This window comes from Neoarius graeffei, chromosome 7, assembly GCF_027579695.1.
Source record: "Neoarius graeffei isolate fNeoGra1 chromosome 7, fNeoGra1.pri, whole genome shotgun sequence".
Lineage (NCBI taxonomy): Eukaryota > Metazoa > Chordata > Actinopteri > Siluriformes > Ariidae > Neoarius > Neoarius graeffei.
Genome location: NC_083575.1, coordinates 80,612,229 through 80,632,869, shown reverse-complemented (window position 1 = coordinate 80,632,869; position 20,641 = coordinate 80,612,229). Strand labels below are relative to the sequence as shown.

Genomic DNA, 20,641 nt, shown 5'->3' with positions numbered 1-20,641 from the left:
GACCTTCTTGCTGTGAGGCGACAGCGCTAACCACTACACCACCGTGCCGCCCTTATTATTATTATTATTCATGTTTAAACAGTTGAAATTGGAAGATCTGACAGAGTGTTGGCAGTAAAACACCACCACATTTTCATCTGCAATACTGTGTGAGAACTGTCCAAAAAATGAATTATCTTGAATGAGACGCAATTGTGTACAGATGGATTTAGAAAGTAAAGCACACACACAAACAGCTTCCTGTTTGGTAGAGTTGCGAGCCAAAGTCAGTAATTGACATTCATTCCTGACTGCCAGACACAAAGCACAGCAAGACCAGCACAGCCATCTATGCAGTCTTTCCGTGCTTGTTAAGACAGCAGGATAATTTGACAGCAGGATTGTTTCACCAATTCCATCGAACACACCAGATTGCACCTGATTAGCTGAGAAGATGGTGCGATGGAAGAAAAGCTTCAAGTTAAAAGGTTCTTGTGCAGAGATTGATTCTTTTCCACTCAAAGACCTGTAGCGTTGAGGAAGTGTGATCATGACCGAGATCCTAAAGACAACTGGGATCTTATTAGCTCCAAGGGCATCTCAGTAGCCATAAGATGGTCTTGAATTATTGGTCAGTGTGGACCATCAATCAGACCATGGCCATCAAGCTTACTCCAGTCCTTTCCATCACTTCAAGCACAAAATGCCAAAGTGCAAGATGACAAAGCTGCTTCAAAGCCAATGTCAGCTTTTCTACAAGAAGTGTTGAAGTGGTTGACTGATGTACCATATAGGGACAAAGTTATTATAGCTTGTGTCATTGTTGACTTATGGGTCAATACGGACATACCTTCATCCAGCAGCACTCCACGGTTCTTAAAATCCAATTCTGAAGGTTAATAACTTTTTTTAAAATCACTGTTATTATACGTCAGCTTATTATTTAGGCATTAGAGAATTTCTAATCTCTTCAATGCTAGAATTTCAGAATGAGAACAATCAGCTTGACGTTTTTATCCTTCCAGACCCTGGTCATTCTGCCACTGCTTTAAATTACACAATACAGTGTTTAATTACAGTAAGTGTCTACAGAGCAATGTAAGCTGCGTGAGTGAAAGGAAAATAAATAGGCTTCCTAAACCCATTTCACACGATGTCATCCTCCCCCAAACCTCTACACAGCAAAATATACGAGTAGCCAAATTCCTACAGAGCTTTCAGACTGCTTTCCTCTCTCTATTTGTTACACAGTACTGTGCAAAAGTCTTGGGCACATGTAAAGAAATGCTGTCGACGAAAAATGGCTTTAAAAATAATGAAATGAAAATTTTTCAGCATTTAAAAAAAAAAAAAACTATAAAAACAGTACACAGTCAGCCATAATAAATTAATTCTCATCTCATTATCTCTAGCCGCTTTATCCTGTTCTACAGGGTCGCAGGCAAGCTGGAGCCTATCCCAGCTGACTACGGGCGAAAGGCGGGGTACACCCTGGACAAGTCGCCAGGTCATCACAGGGCTGACACATAGACACAGACAACCATTCACACTTAGTCAATTTAGAGTCACCAGTTAACCTAACCTGCATGTCTTTGGGGGGAAACCAGAGCACCCGGAGGAAACCCACACAGACAACATGCAAACTCCGCACAGAAGGGCCCTCGCCGGCCACGGGGCTCGAACCCAGAACCTTCTTGCTGTGAGGCGACAGTGTTAACCACTACACCACCGTGCCACCCATAAATTAAAGTCAATATTTGGTGTGAGACAACCCTTTGCTTAAAATAAATAAATAAATAAATAAATAAATAAATAAATAAAGTAGTCTAAGGTACAATGAGTGCAGTTTTATAAGGAAATGAGCTGTAGGTTTTACTGAGCATCTTACAGAAGCAGCCACAGTTCTTCTGGACACTTTGTCACACTCGCTTCTTAATGTTGCACCAAAACCCAGTAGCCTTCATTATGTTTTCCTTTTTAATCTGAAAAGGGCTCTCTTATGTAATATACTGCTCAGATACAAATTGTTTTCTGTAGCATTTAATTTTGTGCTGGAAAACGAACCTTTGGAACTCTAAAATTTCTTTATACTGACTCGATAAAGTAGAAGTCATAAAATAGAAATCTATTACAAAAGTTTGTATGAAAAAAAATAGGGGGCCTGAGACCAGTGTTGTAGTTGAGTCACTAAACCTCGAGTCTGAGTCCAGTCTCAAGTCCCCAGTATTCAAGTCCAAGTCATTAAAAAAAAAAAAAATTGAGTCGAGTCGAGTCTGAGTCAAGTCCACAATTGATCCCAATCGAGTCAGAGTCCAACATTCGGACCGCACCATGTGATGGTGGCTGTTTTAGCACCATTAACATTAGCGTGTTCCTGAACATGACGTATGAACAGGTGAATGTGCTTCTCTTTGTCAGGGAGTGTGAAGTATTTTGTCAGAGATGGTTGGGAGACGGATGCAAGTACAGAAAGTGTGTTTATTAATACAAGTCAAAACAGATAGACAATCCAGAATGGCAGGCAAAATCGTAAAACAGTGAAACAGGCAATAGGTCGAGCGAGGCACAAACAGGCTATCGTAGACTCGGCAGAATCAAAGACAAGAAACAGGAAATCAGGGATCAGGAAACCAAACAAAGAAATAAGGTTCAGTAATGTGTCAGCAACGCAACTCAATACTTCGTAAAGAAAATGCATTTTCACAGTTTTTCTATCGGCGCGCTGATTGTGCCTTAATCCTGTGCAGGTGCGAGTTGTTTATGGCGCGCGTGAGAGTCCACTTGGCGTGCGTACTGTCCGGAGCACGCCCAAGAGTCTGTCTGATGTACATGGCAAGGCGGGCAGGTGTGACACTCTTGCATTAAATTAGTACCAAAATTAAATGTAGATATAAATATCTTATGCCAAATTATTATGGCATGTTACAAAAATTAAAGAAAAAAAAAATCAGAGTCCACATCTCCAATTTACAAGTCTTCAATGCAGTTAATGCACGAGTCTGAGTCCAAGTCATCAGTGCTCAAGTCCAAGTCAAGTCAGGAGTCCTTAAAATTAGGATACGAGTCAGACTCGAGTACTACAAGCCTGCCTAAGACTTTTGCACAGTACTGTATGTTTGCCGAATAAAGTTAGCTAGCTAAATGTGTCTACTATAGTTAAATCCTCAGTCAGAACCTGAACTAGTGATCTAGAATTAGCTGGCTAGTTTTTTGATATATGTTAGATGAGTAGAATTGCACAAAGAATAACAGATAATAGGCTTCTTGCCCTCAGGGCTGCGATGCATTTCTTTTTTGAAATAGAGCAAATCTCAGATCTCCAGTTGCATAGTTTGGCGAAGTACAGTGAATCCATACAGTACAGCAAAACCTCAAAGTCTAATGTTTTTTCAAATCAGTCTTACAATAAAGTCACAGTATTGGGCTAATGTTAGCTTGAGTGTTTGTTTCTACGATCTTCCATTCATAGTGTTATACACTGCGCGTATACAGTCTGATACCTTTCTGCAGCTTACTGAAAGGAGTTTCGAAAGTGTCCTTACGTATATGTTGGTAATGTTCATTTTCGGGAGCTCCTGCAGGCACAGGGTGTAACACCTTTACCATTATAGTCAACAAGCCTGAAGTAGAAGTGCCGGTTTGGTAATAATGCAGACATGTTTGTGGAAGTAGCCCATTGGCGACTGGTTTTAAAAGGTGTCCAATTGTGCTTTGGCTTCGAGATTAAATAAAATCTATGCAACAACCAGTTTAACAGCAAAATCTGAAATCTAGCGTAAATGTATCTGAATAATGAAACTACAGTCTATCCAGTATATTCTTTCTTGCCAAATGAGAAATTTACAAGTAAGTAACACTTCCATATACTGTAGGAACCATGTGAGGATCAAGGCTGTAAAAGCTCTTAAGGCTCCTCTTGTGATGATACACAGGATGAAATTCAAGAATTAAATCTGTAAAATAATTTAAAGTTACATTACAGGCATTTAACAGATGCTTTTATCCAAAGCAATGTACAACATACCCAGTGCAGCCTGAAGAGCAGTTGAGGGTTAGGTACCTTGCTCAAGGGCACTTCAGCCATTCCTGCTAGTCCAGGGAATCAAACCAGCAACCTTTGGGTCCCAGAACTACCTCTCTAACCATTAGGCCATGGTTTCCCCCAAGTTGGGCAAAAACTGCATATTGCTAGAACAAATAAAATACACAGACAGACCTGGACAGATTGCGACATCCATACCTCATCCTCTAATGACTATGACTAAGAGCTGTTCCCTACCTGTTTCCCCAAAGCACCACAGCTTCCTATTAGAGAATGAAGTGTCTCCAGCTACCCACTGTAGCTGTCAGGTGCAGACGGATTATAATGACCAGTTTTCTTGTCTATAATAACACAGACCAGCCACTGACAGGTGAATCTGCAAACTACAAATTCATTAGGAGAGGAATTTGCCAAAAAATTCCTGCTGCAAGTCTACAGGCTCTCGTGTTCATTAGAAACGAGTGAGTGAGAAGGTCACGTACAGCTTGTCAAGAGAAATTCTTGAAGGTGTTTCATGTCTCATCCAAAAGACTTCATCAATTCTGTCTGACTAGTGGGGACTTCCAGGTATTTATCCCCTAGTGCACTATTTCTCAACCACTGGACCCCGGCCCATTAGTGGGCCACAAAGCGCCATCTATTGGGCCAAGAAGTTTTTTCAAGTTTGAAGACAAATACTAAATAGTTCAGGATGTCGTAGTGTCCCAAATCCGGTAGCTGGTTTGACATGCACTTTTCAAGTGGAATAAATACATTTGTGGGTAAATTAAGAAGAACAGGTCTTTATTATTGTCACATTCCTCCTTTGCATTTAACCCCCGCACACGTGCACACACGCACACACAGGGCAGAATAAATAAATACATTTGTGGGTAAATTATATGGATTTGTGATGCCTGCTGCAAGAGAAGAGCAAGGAGGATTGAAAATCAAACAGCTGTGGTTTGTTTACACCCAATACTAAAACCTCTAGCGTCCTAGCAACCATCGCAAAGACGCATACAAAGCCCAGAAATTCCTCCTTACCCAGAAAAAACAATACAGGATTTATCTTGTAGTGTCCTGATCCCCAGATCTTTAACCCAGCCACATATAAAAAGTTGTATTCCTTTACGGGTATGCTTTTCCAGGTTTTCATCTGTTTGTCCGTGTAGAACAATGTCTGCAGCACCAGGTAGTTTGAGATGTCGGGGAACTCAACAGATGGATAATTTTCCAGCTCATAATGAATGAATGACTTTATTTAAACTCGATAAGTTGATCAGCAGAGCTGGTGGGGTCGTGCACGTACAGTTACAAATAATTATAAATACAAAAGGACTAAAAATATACACAATCTTAAAAAAAAAACCTTAAAATCTGTTGATTATCTGTTAATTATCTTCACATTAAGTTAATTAATAGTATGCATAACTATTGTCTTTGTATTTAGTTACAGCGACAACAGGATCAAAATTTATTCTATTAATGTCAAATTTAGCGAGTAAATTTTTCTATCATAGGAAAAATCCTTCTTTGTTAGCGTGTAAGGATCTCATCCCATTGAGTGGTTTCTCTATCCACTTCTTTTAAGTGTACAGTACTTCTTGGTTTTAATAACTTGCTTGTTTGCTGTACACAAACATGACACTAAGTTCTTGTGTTAATGGACCAGACTCCACTTTTGGATCATTAATCCCTTTTGACTGAGAATGACCTGCATGCATGGTTTTATGTTGGCTTCTGGCACATCCGTACAGTTTTAAATACAATACCTATAATTAAAGAAAGTTTTCTTTTATTGCATTTATTTAGAGATGAAAGTGGAGCAAAGGAAAAAAACCTGAAATGGGGGGGCGGGGCAACATCCCCCGAAAATATTTTAATAACACGCAAAACCCTGCATTCTAGTACTTATTTTCACTAAAACAAGTTATAACTTTTAAGCTTTTTTCTTTCGTGTACATTAATGATTAACATGTCAAAAAACATCAAATTTAATTCCCCTAGTTAATGAGTCATTTTCAGGAGCGCATTTAGAAAACGCGGTGATTTTCCTGCCTACACAGTTCATTACTTTGAAAAAAATCAGACAGTTGAAGGTAAACTCAGCAAAATCCCAAAACAGTCCTGTTAAAAAGTAAAGGTCTGTTAGAGTTTCTAAAGCTTTCAGCTTTCAGTGTTGGGGACGTTGAGCCTCGTTTATCAATCTTTTAGTAGAGTTGTGCGTTTGCATAAGCTAAAGTGAACTAAACATTCCCAATTCATATTTACGCGAGTTGAAGCCAATTGTTTACATTAGTTTGTATTGTCTGTAAATTTAAACACACCAATGAATACCAAATTTCTCATATAAATCAGGGGCATAGGGTGTGTGTGTGTGTGTGTGTATCACACACTGACTGGCAGCCTGAGTACATTATGTAACAAAAAATAATTACCATTGCTAGTTTTAGGTAGCTTAGAAACCAGCTCTTCCATTATTGCTGTTTCTTCCACGTTTTCTTGATGATGTGTTCTAGAAACGGCACTAAAACTTAGCTTTGAAACCACAAAATGCAACTTTGATAGGAAAAAAAAAAATATATATATATATATATATATATTATAAATTGCTTACCTCTCTTCACGTCGAAAGAAGGAGGAAAGTTTTGCTTGTTTTGACATGGCGAATTATTAACACAAGAGAAAATACTCATAATTCGCAACTAAAAAGACTGCAACTACACTGGCAGCTTGACCATGCTTTCTAGTGTGATTGTGTTGCGCTTGCGCAGAACGGTGTCAGTCCTGCGCGCCTTAGCACGTGCACCTGAAGGCGAGCTCCGGCACGCGTGCCGTTAACAAAGATCACCTGTCTTTAAATCAATGAACTATGTTTGGGCTATTTAAGGACTGCGTCCATGCAAGGACGATGCGAAGTATTACACCACGTCTAGGAACGCGAAAAATCCGAAAAATAAATTTCTCCATTCGGAAAACCAGAGGTTTTCAAGAGTTTTGTCAAATATCCGGATTTCCGGGTCATTAGCAGAAAAAATCCAGCGGAAAATCTAAAAACCCGGAATTCCGGAACACTTTCATCTCTAATTTATTTAATTCCTGGGCTCCCATCTGTGACAGGGAGTGATGTCGCATCCCATTAATACACTTTACAATAGACTATTAGATTCTAATAGAATAGATGAGCCAAAATAATTGGGGCTCTTTTTTTAATGGGCCCCGACTCGGTACAAATATGAATAGGTGAGCCTCGACGCAGAAAAGGTTGAGAACCCCAGCTCTAGTGGACCAACAGCAACCCTAAGGAGAGTTGTTGAAATCACATGGGTTGTTGACCTTCTCAGTCATCTTGTAGGTGGTTTTTTTTTTTTTGGTCCACTAGAGGATAAACACCTGGAACTCCCCACTAGTCAGACAGAACTGAAGAAGCCTTTCGGATGAGAGGTGAAATGTCTTCAAGAATTTCAAGCAAGTCCACTTGCCTTCTTTAGCATCTATGGTTTATGATTACTTGGATAAGTGAGAACCTCTTGACAAGTATGTTTCTGACGAAATGAGATTAAGACATTTTTCTAGCACTTTCAATGTAGAAAATGATTATTTCCAGTATATGGTGGTGTCTGGGCAGCACAGTGGTGTAGTGGTTAGCGCTGTCACCTCACAGCAAGAAGGTCCGGGTTCGAGCCCCGTGACCAGCGAGGGCCTTTCTGTGTGGAGTTTGCATGTTCTCCCCGTGTCCGCGTGGGTTTCCTCCGGGTGCTCCGGTTTCCCCCACAGTCCAAAGACATGCAGGTTAGGTTAACTGGTCACTCTAAATTGACCGTAGGTGTGAATGTGAGTGTGTCAGCCCTGTGATGACCCGGCGACTTGTCCAGGGTGTACCCCGCCTTTCGCCCATAGTCAGCTGAGATAGGCTCCAGCTTGCCTGTGACCCTGTAGAACAGGATAAAGCGGCTAGAGGTAATGAGATGAGATGAGACATACGTATTGACAATACACTCAGAAGAGTCTCCAGAAATGCAAAGACCTGGTGTGACAATAATAATAATTTCAATTTATATAGCGCCTTTCTCACACCCAAGGTCACTTTACAATTAGAAACCCCACCGAAAACAATACCTCGCCCCCTGGTGGACTCCGTCCTAGGCAAGGTAAAAGAAAAAGCTTCAGTGAGAAGTGGCAGCCAGAATGCGCATGGCATACTCTCAACCTGAACCTTGCTCAAGGGCACTTCAGCCATTCCTACTGGTCCAGGGAATCAACCAGCAACCTTTTGGTCCCAAAGCCGCTTCTCTAACCATTAGGCCATCGTCTAACATGGATCATCAGGTTTTACACAAATTATGGAGTTCATGTCAGCTGGACATGCACGCTGTCGTTAAAGCAAAATGGTGACTTACCAAAAATACTAAGAAATTCATGTAAATATTTCCAAGAGTCTACTTTTCACTCAAGTTGTTGCTGATAACATAGGAGTTGCCCAGTGGACAAGCAGGTTTAACAACCAGAAAGAAAACGTGAAAAACAAATACTCCCTACTAACTGTCACAAAACAAACGTTTTCATTTGGTATCTTTGTTTAAATATAATGCGTGTCAAGGTGGAGCAGTGTGTGCTGATGCTCCAATTACAGTACAGCTGATCTGACTGCAAGTCTGCCACACGACACATGAGCCAAAGTGCAATCTGGTTGGCAGAAGTACAATTTATACTACCTAGTCACTACTGGAACAATTGGCATGCATGGCAGTGATGGACAGAAAATGGTCTCAGAACCAATTACCTCATAATTAAACAGATCAAGAGACAATAAAAATGCTAATCAGACACGAATTACATCTTTGGAATGTGATGGAAGACGTGAACACAACAGCACCTAGCTGAAACATTTGCAATGCTTTTATTATTATTATTATTATTATTATTATTATTATTATTCCTCAAGGTCACAAACACAATGTGCTACATTAAAAAGTATACAGTTATTCCCTCTACAACTTGGGAATTCATTTCCCTTAGTCTGTATTAACTCACTAACTAGTTGGCTGTACGCTATTACAATATGTTAGCTAAGGTTTTGTCCAAGACGGTCTAGGCAAAAACATGGACATCAAAATTCTGCCAATTAACAATCGACACCCACCCATCCACCTGCTGCTTTATGCAGTTATCCAATCAGCCAATCCCTTGACAGCAGCACAATGCATCAAATCATGCAGATACAAATCAAGAGCTTCAGTTATTAATGTTCACTTCAAGCATCAGAATGGGAAAAATTGCGATCTCAAACTAAGTGTGACTTTCATTGTGGCATGGGTGTTGGTTTGAGCCAAATGGATTGGTTTGAGTATTTCAGAAACTGCTGATCTCCTGGGGTTTTCACACACAACAGTCTCTAGATTTTGGTGCGAAAAACAAAAAACATTGAGTGAGCGACAGTTCTGTGGGTGGAAACAAATGCCTTGTTAATAAGAGAGGTCAGAGGAAAATGGCCAGGTTGGTTTGAGCTGCCAGGAAGGATATAGCAACTCTTTACAACCGTGGTGAGCAGAAAAGCATCTCAGCATGCAACAGCAGAAGACCACATTGGGTTCCACTCCTGAAGCCAAGAACAGGGATCTTAGAATCAAGAACAAGTTCCTATTAAAGTGGCCGGTGAGTGTACTGCTATACTAAAAATCTGTAATTTGCATTATTTTAGTTGTAATGCCTTTGTAGGTGAATTGATATTCATTTTTTTAAGTGTTGATTTTTACAGGAAAATGTCCAGAATGATTTCTATGTGTTGGTCCTTTGTGTAATAACATACAGTTAGCTTGTACTTTTTACTTTCTTCTGCTGCATATTTTTCTCTGTATGGTTTGGGCACTTTCTGCAAATAATAGCCTAAATATACAGTATATGATTTCATGATGTCTACTCCAAACATGATTTTGAAGAAGTGCAAAGATGATTTCAGACATATTGTTCCCATATTTCTATCTAGGTAGCAGAGGTAATAGACCAAGAGGGAAATCTCATAGGTGTCATCTGAGTGAGATATGAGATTATTAAATTTGCAATACTGCAGCAAGAGTAGCAATTTTCCGCAGGAGCAAACCAAGAACAAGGACATTTGTACTGAAGGAAAAAAAGTCTCTGGAATGAAATACTAGGCTGTTTTAACGTCCAGGTTCCCTTAAACCTAATCTCTAGTCTTAAGCAATGCTTTGCAATACTGCAGTTTTTGTACAAGATGATGTGAAATTAATGAGAAAAAAGTGCACTTGAAGCCGATCAAAATGCCTCCGTAAATTATTCATTCACCAACATTAACTGCACACTCCATTTAATTAGCACATGGTAAAACAAATCAATCTGCTTAGACAGTTTATGGCGAATAAACAGCTCCCATCTGGCTGATTAGAGTCTTCTAATATCCTGCATGTCCCCAAATTCAACTCTGAGACATCACTGTGACATCAAGCACATGCTGGAAAAGCCTTATAGAATGTAGCATCGACAGAACAATCTATTTCCTGGACCGCTGGTTGATCTGTGCAGACTCATTTGCAAAATGGTAGGCACTATGTTAATACTTTTGCCGAGTTGATTATTTTCCTTTGGTATCCTTTGGTAACACTGAAGTGGCTAAGAGCCACCCCTGGTGAAAATCTTTCAAGGATCTTGAGGGACCTGTAAAATTCTTTGTGAGGGTCTTTGAGGATCCTGTTGAGTATCTCAAAGATCCTCAAGAGATCTTCAAGGATCTACAAAGATATTTTAACGTCTTGCCAAGATCTTCAATTTTCCTGCCAAGATTTTCAAGGTTCTACAAGGATCTTCAAAGTTCTTTTCAAGATCTTCAAGGATCTTTAGAATTCTTGTCAAGATCTTTAAATTCTTGACAAGATCTCCAAGGATCTTCAGTTTTCTTGCCAAGATCTTCAAAGTTCTTTTCAAGGTCTTCAAGGATCTTTGAAATTCTTGACAAGAGCTACAAGAATCTAAAAAAAAAAAAAAACATTCAATACCAAACAACAATTCTTTATTGATGCTATCATAACATATTATGAACACAAAGTTATGTTAAACATTCAGGAAAAAGCAAACAGATGGCAACATAACAATATCCTCATCAATCTGTTTGCTTTTTCCTGAATGTTCAACATAACTGTGTTCATAACTGTGTGGTTAGCACTGTCACCTTATAGCAAGAAGGTGCTGGGTTTGAGCCCTGCAGACAACTGGGGCCTTTCTGTGTGGAGTTGACATGTTGTCCTTATGCCTGTGTGGGTTTCCTATGGGTGCTCTGGTTTCCTCAAAGTCCAAAGACATGCAGATTAAGTCAAGGGTCTACTCTAAAGTTCCCATAGTTGGGAGCTGTTGAATGCTCTGCGATGGATTGGCAACCCATCCAGGATGGATCCCGCCTCCAGCTCCCCCACGACCCATAATGGAAATGCGATCTATGAAATGAAATTGTATTGTGAATACAACACGATGAACACAAGCCTAAATATGCATAAACGTCATAAAAAGACCTGCTAGCTCTAGAATGCCATTCCAACAGCATCAACAGGTTTGCTTTAGTGACAAACAAGTCTAGTCCTTCTTGTTAGGAATTTGTATGCCAGAAGTGAGCTTAAAATATATTTCAAATAGAAAGAAATCTCATCTCATTATCTCTAGCCGCTTTATCCTGTTCTACAGGGTTGCAGGCAAGCTGGAGCCTATCCCAGCTGACTATGGGTGAAAGGCGGGGTACACCCTGGACAAGTCGCCAGGTCATCACAGGGCTGACACATAGACACAGACAACCATTCACACTCACATTCACACCTACGCTCAATTTAGAGTCACCAGTTAACCTAACCTGCATGTCTTTGGACTGTGGGGGAAACCGGAGCACCCGGAGGAAACCCACGCGGACACGGGGAGAACATGCAACCTCCGCACAGAAAGGCCCTCGCCGGCCACGGGGCTCGAACCCGGACCTTCTTGCTGTGAGGCGACAGCGCTAACCACTACACCACCATACCGCCCAGAAAGAAATTTATTGAATAAAAAATATTTTGGACATTTGACCTTGATCTTGCTTGGAACAATTCCAAAATCTAATCAGTTCATCTGCTGGTTACAATGATGATTCCATAGCACTTTGCTGTATGTGCTGCAGAGCTTGAGAACAGCATCCCCCTCACCCCCGATTGGGTCATGGATCAGTGGCGCAAGGAATGGGAGGGTACCAATTCCACCCCTGAGCCCTCCACTAAGCCTGCTGGGCACTCCCTTCCATGCCCTGCCTGGGTTAGGCTGAACCGTCTCTGCACCAGTTGGGGAAAACTCAGGCCTTCCTCCACACCATTGGCACAGCAGCTTCTGAGAACTGCTCCTGTGGCGCCCCCTCAATCTGTGAGCCATCTACTCAAAGCCTGTCCTGTCTTCGATGCCTCCAACAGTATCCTGGGGCTAAAGACTCTTGATGGCCCCACTATCAACTGGCTCTCTCACCCCGACCTCCCACTGTGACTCCTGGTCGGTTCATACAAACAATGACGATGAATGATGATTCCATATTAATCCCACAAATATTCAACCACTCGTTCTAATGAGAATCTCAGGCTACGTTTACATTACGTCGAATCAGCGGATCATCAGATTAACGTTCTTAAAACGATTCGCATTTACACTAAAACCATTAGCCGTGCACACAGCAACGCCAATACGCGGATACGCTAATCACATGACTTTAGACGGCGCGTAACATGATCCCAGTGCATTTCAGACGGCGCGTAACATGATCCCAGTGCATTTAGGGCATGCGCAAGGCTCACCACTTGCAAGTAGAAGGATGGCAAGCCTAATACACGGATACGCTCGGCTCCGCAGGAATCCTGCGCTCCAAATCACTCCGCCCTGAACAGCGTGTGCCCTCTGGAGGGTGCGCACTCCGGCCCTGCGCAGCTCACACAGCGTGCGAGTGAAGTGCACAAGCCACGATTCGGGACTGAGCCGCTGTGTGTGTGATTCCAGCGCATATCACTTATTACTTGCAAGTGGAAGGATGGCAAGCCTAAAGACAATCATAACTACACAATGGGCAGTATTTGCATCAGTATTTGCAGCACACACAGACTGGCCAGCGGGAGTTTTCCCGGTGGGCCGGTGGTTCAGTGTGGGGCAGCGGAGAAAAAAAAAAAAAAAAAACAGTTGCGCGCTGGCCTTTAATATGATAAGCAATGTTAACAGTTTCTTTAAGAAACTGTTAACATTGCTTATTACAGTTGCGCGCTGGCCTTTAATATGATAAGCAATGTTAACAGTTTCTTTAAGAAACTGTTAACATTGCTTATCATATTAAAGGCCAGCGCGCAACTGTTTTTTTTTTTTTTTCTCCGCCGGCCCACACTGAACCACCGGGAAAACTCCCGCTACTCCCGATGGCCAGTCCGTGTGTGATTTGCAGTATTTTCATACTTTTATACTCTTTAATGAAAGGTGATACAAGGCGGAAGTCCGCGCCGTTTTTCAGCAGTCGCCTCACATGACCAACGCCAGCGAATCAGGAAGGTGGATGTCACAGTGACGTTGTCCAATGAGACGCCAGCTAGAGCTCAGCACAGCGTATTCGCGTATTCTCAATGTTTACACAGCACCGGAGCTGACACGATCTGGATTGAATACGTGGACGCTGGCGGATTCCCGTTTCCTGGCTTTTCCAGGGGGCTTAATGTAAACGGACAGTGCATCCGCGAAGAAAACGAGACAGATACGGTCTAATGTAAACGTAGCCTCAGACAGACACATGGACAGCTGGATGGACAGACAGACAACCTGAAAACATAGTGCCTCCACCACTTAATGGAGGAGGCATAAAAATTGATAACCTGACGTTTTCTCTGAGACAAGAATGATCACTTGGATCTTTAGTAATCATTTGCAATGCAGGTATCACAAAACAACTAAAGCATTCAAACGTAATATAAACTCGAAGCAGCTAAACACGCAGGAAGCATAGGGATGGAAGTGAATCTTGGCTACTGATGCCCACACCTACTGTAATACCTCAGATGAAATACAAGCCCACAGTCTCTGTAGAGTTTTTCCACCAGCACAATCGAATGTGAAAACCGGGTGTGACCGCAAGGCCTACAGGCAAAATGTGCCTTAACACGTATCTGTGATGAGCTTACTGTCTGTGAACGCTGGCCCATGCTTTCAGAAGTCATGTTGGCATTAACAGGCAATGTGAAGGATTACAGGCACAAAAGAACCGGACAGGACAAACAAAACAAATATACCAGAATATACTAAGTGCTTGTACACCACAGTTGTACAAAACATTAAGTTGTTTTGTGGAAAAATGCCAAGAGAGTTACCTCAGCCACATTAGGTAATGACAAAAATCTTACATCATGTTTCTCGAAGATATTTCCAGTAGTGTTCCACTTTAAAAAAAAAAAAAACTGTAAATAATGAGTCTTGTGTATAATGTCGACAACAAGTAAACCTCGATGGCAACGACATCAACTGGGACGTCTCAGCTGAAAACAAGTCCGATCCTTCACGTCACAAATTTGTATGTTGGAAATAGTTTTTCTCCAATAGCTTGCTTTCTGTTTGAAGTATATTTTCAGAATATTTCAAACATTTAACCTTAACTGCTTGGATCAGTTCTAATATCTAACCAGTCCATCTGCTGATTACTATGACAATTCTCCACTCACCGGCCACTTTAATAGGAACTTGTTCTTGATTCTAAGATCCCTATTCTTGGCTGCAGGAGTGGAACCCAATGTGATCTTCTGCTATTGCATGCTGAGATGCTTTTCTGCTCACCATGGTTGTAAAGGGTTGCTATGAATTACTCTGTACTATTCTTCCTGGCAGCTCAAACCAATCTGCCCTTTTCATCTGACCTCTCTTATCAACAAGACAATTCCACCCACAGAACTGTCACTCACTCAATGTTTTTTTGTTTTTCGCACCATTGTCTGTGTAAACTCTAGAGACTGTTGTGTGTGCAAACCTCAGGAGATCAGCAGTTTCTGAAATACTCAAACCAGTCCATCTGGCTCAAACCAACACCCATGCCACAGTGAAAGTCACACTTAGTTTGAGATCACAATTTTTCCCATTCTGATGTTTGAAGTGAACATTAATAACTGAAGCTCTTGATTTGTATCTGCATGATTTTATACACTGTGCTGCTGTCAAGGGATCGGCTGATTAGAGAACTGCATAAAACAGCAGACGTATGGGAGTAACTAATAATGTGGCCAGTGATTTTACATAAATCCAACAAACATTCAACCACTTGTCCTTGAGATATCATGTTAATGAGAATTTCAGACACACAGAAGGACTGATGGCAAAAAACGTAGATACCCAAAAACTGGACCTTAACTTCCAAAACATGAATATATAAGTAGCATCTCTGGATGACATAAAGGAAGGAGGTTATTGAACAACAACTATTTCAGACATTTGACCTTGCTGTGACTTTGACCCTGTTATGGTCAATTCCAAAATCTAATCAGCTCATCTGCTGGTTACAATGAAAATTCCATATGAACCAAACGTTTAACCACATGGTTTTGAAATATTATGACGCTAACGAGCGTCTCAGACGGACGCATGGCTTGACAAATCGATGAACAACCTAAAAATATACTTCCTGGGAATAATACATTATTATAAGTATGCATAAAGTATGCATTCTGTAAAGATATTGACTGCGGGCGGCACGATGGTGTAATGGTTAGCACTGTCGCCTCAAAGCAAGAAGGTCCTGGGTTCGAACCCGGTGGCTGGTGAGGGCCTTTCTGTGTGGAGTTTGCATGTTCTCCCAGTTTCTGCATGGATTTGCTCTGGTTTCCTTCACAGTCCAAAGACATGCAGGTTAGGTTAACTGGTGGCTCTAAATTGACCGTAGGTGTGAATGGTTGTTTGTCTCTGTGTCAGCCCTGCGATAACCTGGCGACTTGTCCAGGGTGTACCCCGCCTCTCACCCATAGTCAGCTGGGATAGGCTCCAGCTTGCCTGCGACCCTGTAGGACAGGATAAGCGGCTACAGATAATGGATGGATATGGTCTTAGTGCCAGATACCACTATTTCTAAAATCTCATCTCATTATCTCTAGCCGCTTTATCCTTCTACAGGGTCGCAGGCAAGCTGGAGCCTATCCCAGCTGACTATGGGCGAAAGGCGGGGTACACCCTGGACAAGTCGCCAGGTCATCACAGGGCTGACACATAGACACAGACAACCATTCACACTCACATTCACACCTACGGTCAATTTAGAGTCACCAGTTAACCTAACCTGCATGTCTTTGGACTGTGGGGGAAACCGGAGCACCCGGAGGAAACCCACGCAGACACGGGGAGAACATGCAAACTCCGCACAGAAAGGCCCTCGCCGGCCCCGGGACACAAACCCAGGACCTTCTTGCTGTGAGGCGACAGCGCTAACCACTACACCACCGTGCCGCCCCTATTTCTAAAATAAATAAATAAAATGCTAATCTTCTGGGATTTTCATGCTCAACATTGTCTTTTTACACAGAATAAAGTGAAAAACAAGTAACATCCAGTTATTTAAGCGGCAGTTCTGCTGGCGGAAATGCCTTGTTGAGAAGATAGGTCAGAGATACCTCAAATAACCACTCTTTATAAACATGGTGAGCAGAAAAGAATCTCAGAACACACAACACGTTCAGGAAGATGGGTTACAAGAGCAGACAGGCATGTCGAGTTCCATGAACAGGAACCTGTGGCTATAGTAACAAAGGCTCTTGGAAACTAGGAAGTTAAAAATGGAAAAACACCAGGCCACAAGATCAGTAACTTGATTTGGGTGAGTCATTCCCAAACACTCCTACTGTACGTTTGGTGAAAATGATGAGTGTCGTGCTAACCGTGCGATTTGTACTGTATTATCAGAATTCCTAATGCTTATCTTTAACTTTACTAGTCAGAACACAAGCCACAGACGAGTAACAATCCAGCCATGTTTAAGAAGTTCTTTAAAAAAAAAAAAGTGTCTTGCTCTTCTTTTAGCCAACAAATTTGTCTGACATGGCAAGAAAGATACTTGGCATAACTGTTACAACTGAACAACTTTTTCAGTTGTTTGACATTTCCTGTCTCCTGTAGTAAACTTAAGATGTTTACCACAAGAAAGACAACACCAAGTTATCATTATGTTGATGAAATACATAATGTAAACTCTAGAGACTGTTGTGTGTGCAAACCTCAGGAGATCAGCAGTTTCTGAAATACTCAAACCAGTCCATCTGGCTCAAACCAACACCCATAAATAAATAAATAAATAAATAAAATGCTAATCTTCTGGGATTTTCATGCTCAACGTTGTCTTTTTACACAGAATAAAGTGAAAAACAAGTAACTTGAGTCGATTTTCCATTTTTAACTTCCTAGTTCCCAAGAGCCTTTGTTACTATAGCCTCAGGTTCCTGTTCATGGAACTCGACATGGCTGTCTGCTCTTGTAATCCATCTCCCTGAATGTGTTGTGTGTTCTGAGATGCTTTTCTGCTCACCATGTTTGTAAAGAGTGGTTATTTGAGGTATCTCTGACCTATCTTCTCAACAAGGCATTTCCGCCAGCAGAACTGCCGCTTAAATAACTGGATGTTACTTGTTTTTCACTTTATTCTGTGTAAAAAGACAATGTTGAGCATGAAAATCCCAGAAGATTATCATTTTATTTATTTATTTATTTATTTATGGGTGTTAGGGCGGCACGGTGGTGTAGTGGTTAGCGCTGTCACCTCACAGCAAGAAGATCCGGGTTCGAGCCCCGTGGCCGGCGAGGGCCTTTCTGTGTGGAGTTTGCATGTTCTCCCCGTGTCTGCGTGGGTTTCCTCCGGGTGCTCCGGTTTCCCCCACAGTCCAAAGACATGCAGGTTAGGTTAACTGGTGACTCTAAATTGACCGTAGGTGTGAATGTGAATGGTTGTCTGTACCTATGTGTCAGCCCTGTGATGACCTGGCGACTTGTCCAGGGTGTACCCCGCCTTTCGCCCGTAGTCAGCTGGGATAGGCTTCAGCTTGCCTGCGACCCTGTAGAACAGGATAAAGCGGCTACAGATAATGAGATGAGATTTATGGGTGTTGGTTTGAGCCAGATGGACTGGTTTGAGTATTTCAGAAACTGCTGATCTCTTGAGGTTTGCACACACAACAGTCTCTAGAGTTTACATTATGTATTTCGTCAACATAATGCACTTCTGGTGCACTTGGTGTTGTCTTTCTTGTGGTAAACATCTTAAGTTTACTACAGGAGACAGGAAATGTCAAACAACTGAAAAAGTTGTTCAGTTGTAACAGTTATGCAAAGTATCTTTCTTGCCATGTCAGACAAATTTGTTGGCTAAAAGAAGAGCAAGACACTTTTTTTTTTAAGAACTTCTTAAACATGGCTGGATTGTTACTCGTCTGTGGCTTGTGTTCTGACTACTAAAGATGAGCATCTGGAATTCTGAGAACACTGTACGAATCGCACGGTTAGCACGACACATCATTTTCACCAAACATGTACAGTAGGAGTGTTTGGAAATGACTCACCCAAATCAAGTTACTGAGCTTGTGGCCTGGTGTTTTTCCATTTTTTAACTTCCTAGTTTCCCAGATCCTTTGTTACTATAGCCTCAGGTTCCTGTTCATGGAACTCGACATGCCTGTCTGCTCTTGTAACCCATCTTCCTGAACGTGTTGTGTGTTCTGAGATGCTTTTCTGCTCACCATGTTTGTAAAGAGTGGTTATTTGAGGTATCTCTGACCCATCTTCTCAACAAGGCGTTTCCGCCATCAGAACTGCCGCTTAAATAACTGGATGTTACTTGTTTTTCTCACTTTATTCTGTGTAAAAAGACAACGTTGAGCATGAAAATCCCAGAAGATTAGCATTTTATTTATTTATTTACTTATTTATTTATTTATGGGTGTTGGTTTGAGCCAGATGGACTGGTTTGAGTATTTCAGAAACTGCTGATCTCCTGAGGTTTGCACACACAACAGTCTCTAGAGTTTACATTATGTATTTCTTCAACATAATGACAACCTGGTGTTGTTTTTCTTGTGCTAAACATCTTAAGTTCACTACAGGAGACAGGAAATGTCAAAGAAGACAGAAGTGTGGCACTTGTTTGTTTGTTTGAATTCCGAAGGAATAACGTATAACACGGTTAATTTTATTTACTATTTCATAAAAGCTGAATTGGGGCGTTGTAACAGCCCACTGAACTCCAAAAACAAAACTAAACTAGCGACATTAGTATCAACTACGAGCTGTCGAACTACAAACAGCAGCCTGTTCCCTACATAGGCGCACTATGTTTAGTACGCAATACTGCATTCCACTACAAGGTTAGTGCACTACGGTTCGAGTAGAACGCGATATAGGATGAAGCCATGGAGAACTTGTGCTGGATATCTTACCGTTTGCAGCGAATTTGCGCTTGTTTTAAAAGCGAAACGACTCTGTGGAAGTCTGCGGTAAAATCCACTCAGTCTGAAGACCGTTCTTAAAGCAGCCATGGCTGGGAAAATAAACTGGAGCACAACTTCAAGATCTCGTCTTCATTTATGCATGTATATCCGTGGCTGTTGGAAGTGTAGTCGGTGTGTTTATAGGATTTTCCCCCGACTTTCTTTTTTTTTTTTTTTGTAACCGATTTCTTTTGTTTCTGCTCCTCTGATGATCCTCCTACTGGAGACCAGCACAGAAGAGAGTGTGAAAGAGGAGATGTGAAGTGTGTGTGGGAGGAGATGTGAACAGAAAGGAGTGCCTGTGTGTGTAACACACCCATGACCATGCAGTTAGAACATTTCACAATATCCTGGTTGTTACTGCTGTATCTTTTTTAAAAAGGTTCAAAAGCTTCAGATCTGAAGAGAAAGTTTAATCTTTTAGGTCAGAAACATTATGTGAAGCAACACTGACACTGATGAACACTGTCTGGAAACATCTGCAACAGCCTAAGAGTTCTCATCTCATCTCATTTCATCTCATTATCTCTAGCTGCTTTATCCTGTCCTACAGGGTCGCAGGCAAGCTGGAGCCTATCCCAGCTGACTACGGGCGAAAGGCGGGGTACACTCTGGACAAGTCGCCAGGTCATCACAGGGCTGACACATAGACACAGACAACCATTCACACTCACATTCGCACCTACGGTCAATTTAGAGTCACCAGTTAACCTAACCTGCATGTCTTTGGACTGTGGGGGAAACCGGAACACCCGGACACGGGGAGAACATGCAAACTTCGCACAGAAAGGCCCTCGCCGGCAACCCGGACCTTCTTGCCTTATCCTGTCCAACCTTGTCACTCCTATTGCAAACCTTAACATCCTCAACTCCGCCACCTCCAACTCTGCCTCCTGCCTCTTTGTTAAGGGTACGGTTTCCGATCCATACATCACAGCTGGTCTCACGAGAGATTAGGGTGGCATGGTGGTGTAGTGGTTAGCATGGTCGCCTCACAGCAAGAAGGTTTTGGGTTCGAACCCAGCGGCCGGCAAGGGCCTTTCTGTGTGGAGTTTGCATGTTCTCCCCGTGTCTGCATGGGTTTCCTCCGGGTGCTCCGGTTTCCCCCACAATCCAAAAGACATGCAGGTTAGGTTAATAT

General features: G+C 41.9%; 1 protein-coding gene across 4 annotated transcripts in view; it reads right to left on the bottom strand.

Annotated features, from left to right (window-relative positions):
- Positions 1-19,777, bottom strand: part of LOC132889711 (calcium uniporter protein, mitochondrial-like) — a 53,587-nt gene extending 33,810 nt beyond the window's left edge. For 2 of the 4 annotated variants that reach the window (XM_060926480.1, XM_060926482.1), the window contains exon 1: positions 19,450-19,774. In XM_060926480.1, the coding sequence (XP_060782463.1) occupies positions 19,450-19,548 (99 nt within the window). In that variant the 5' untranslated portion in view covers positions 19,549-19,774. Of the gene's footprint in view, positions 1-19,449 lie in introns of all 4 variants that reach the window. The other 2 variants (XR_009655086.1, XM_060926481.1) reach the window with 2 other exon arrangements.
- Positions 19,778-20,641: the final 864 nt, after the last annotated feature.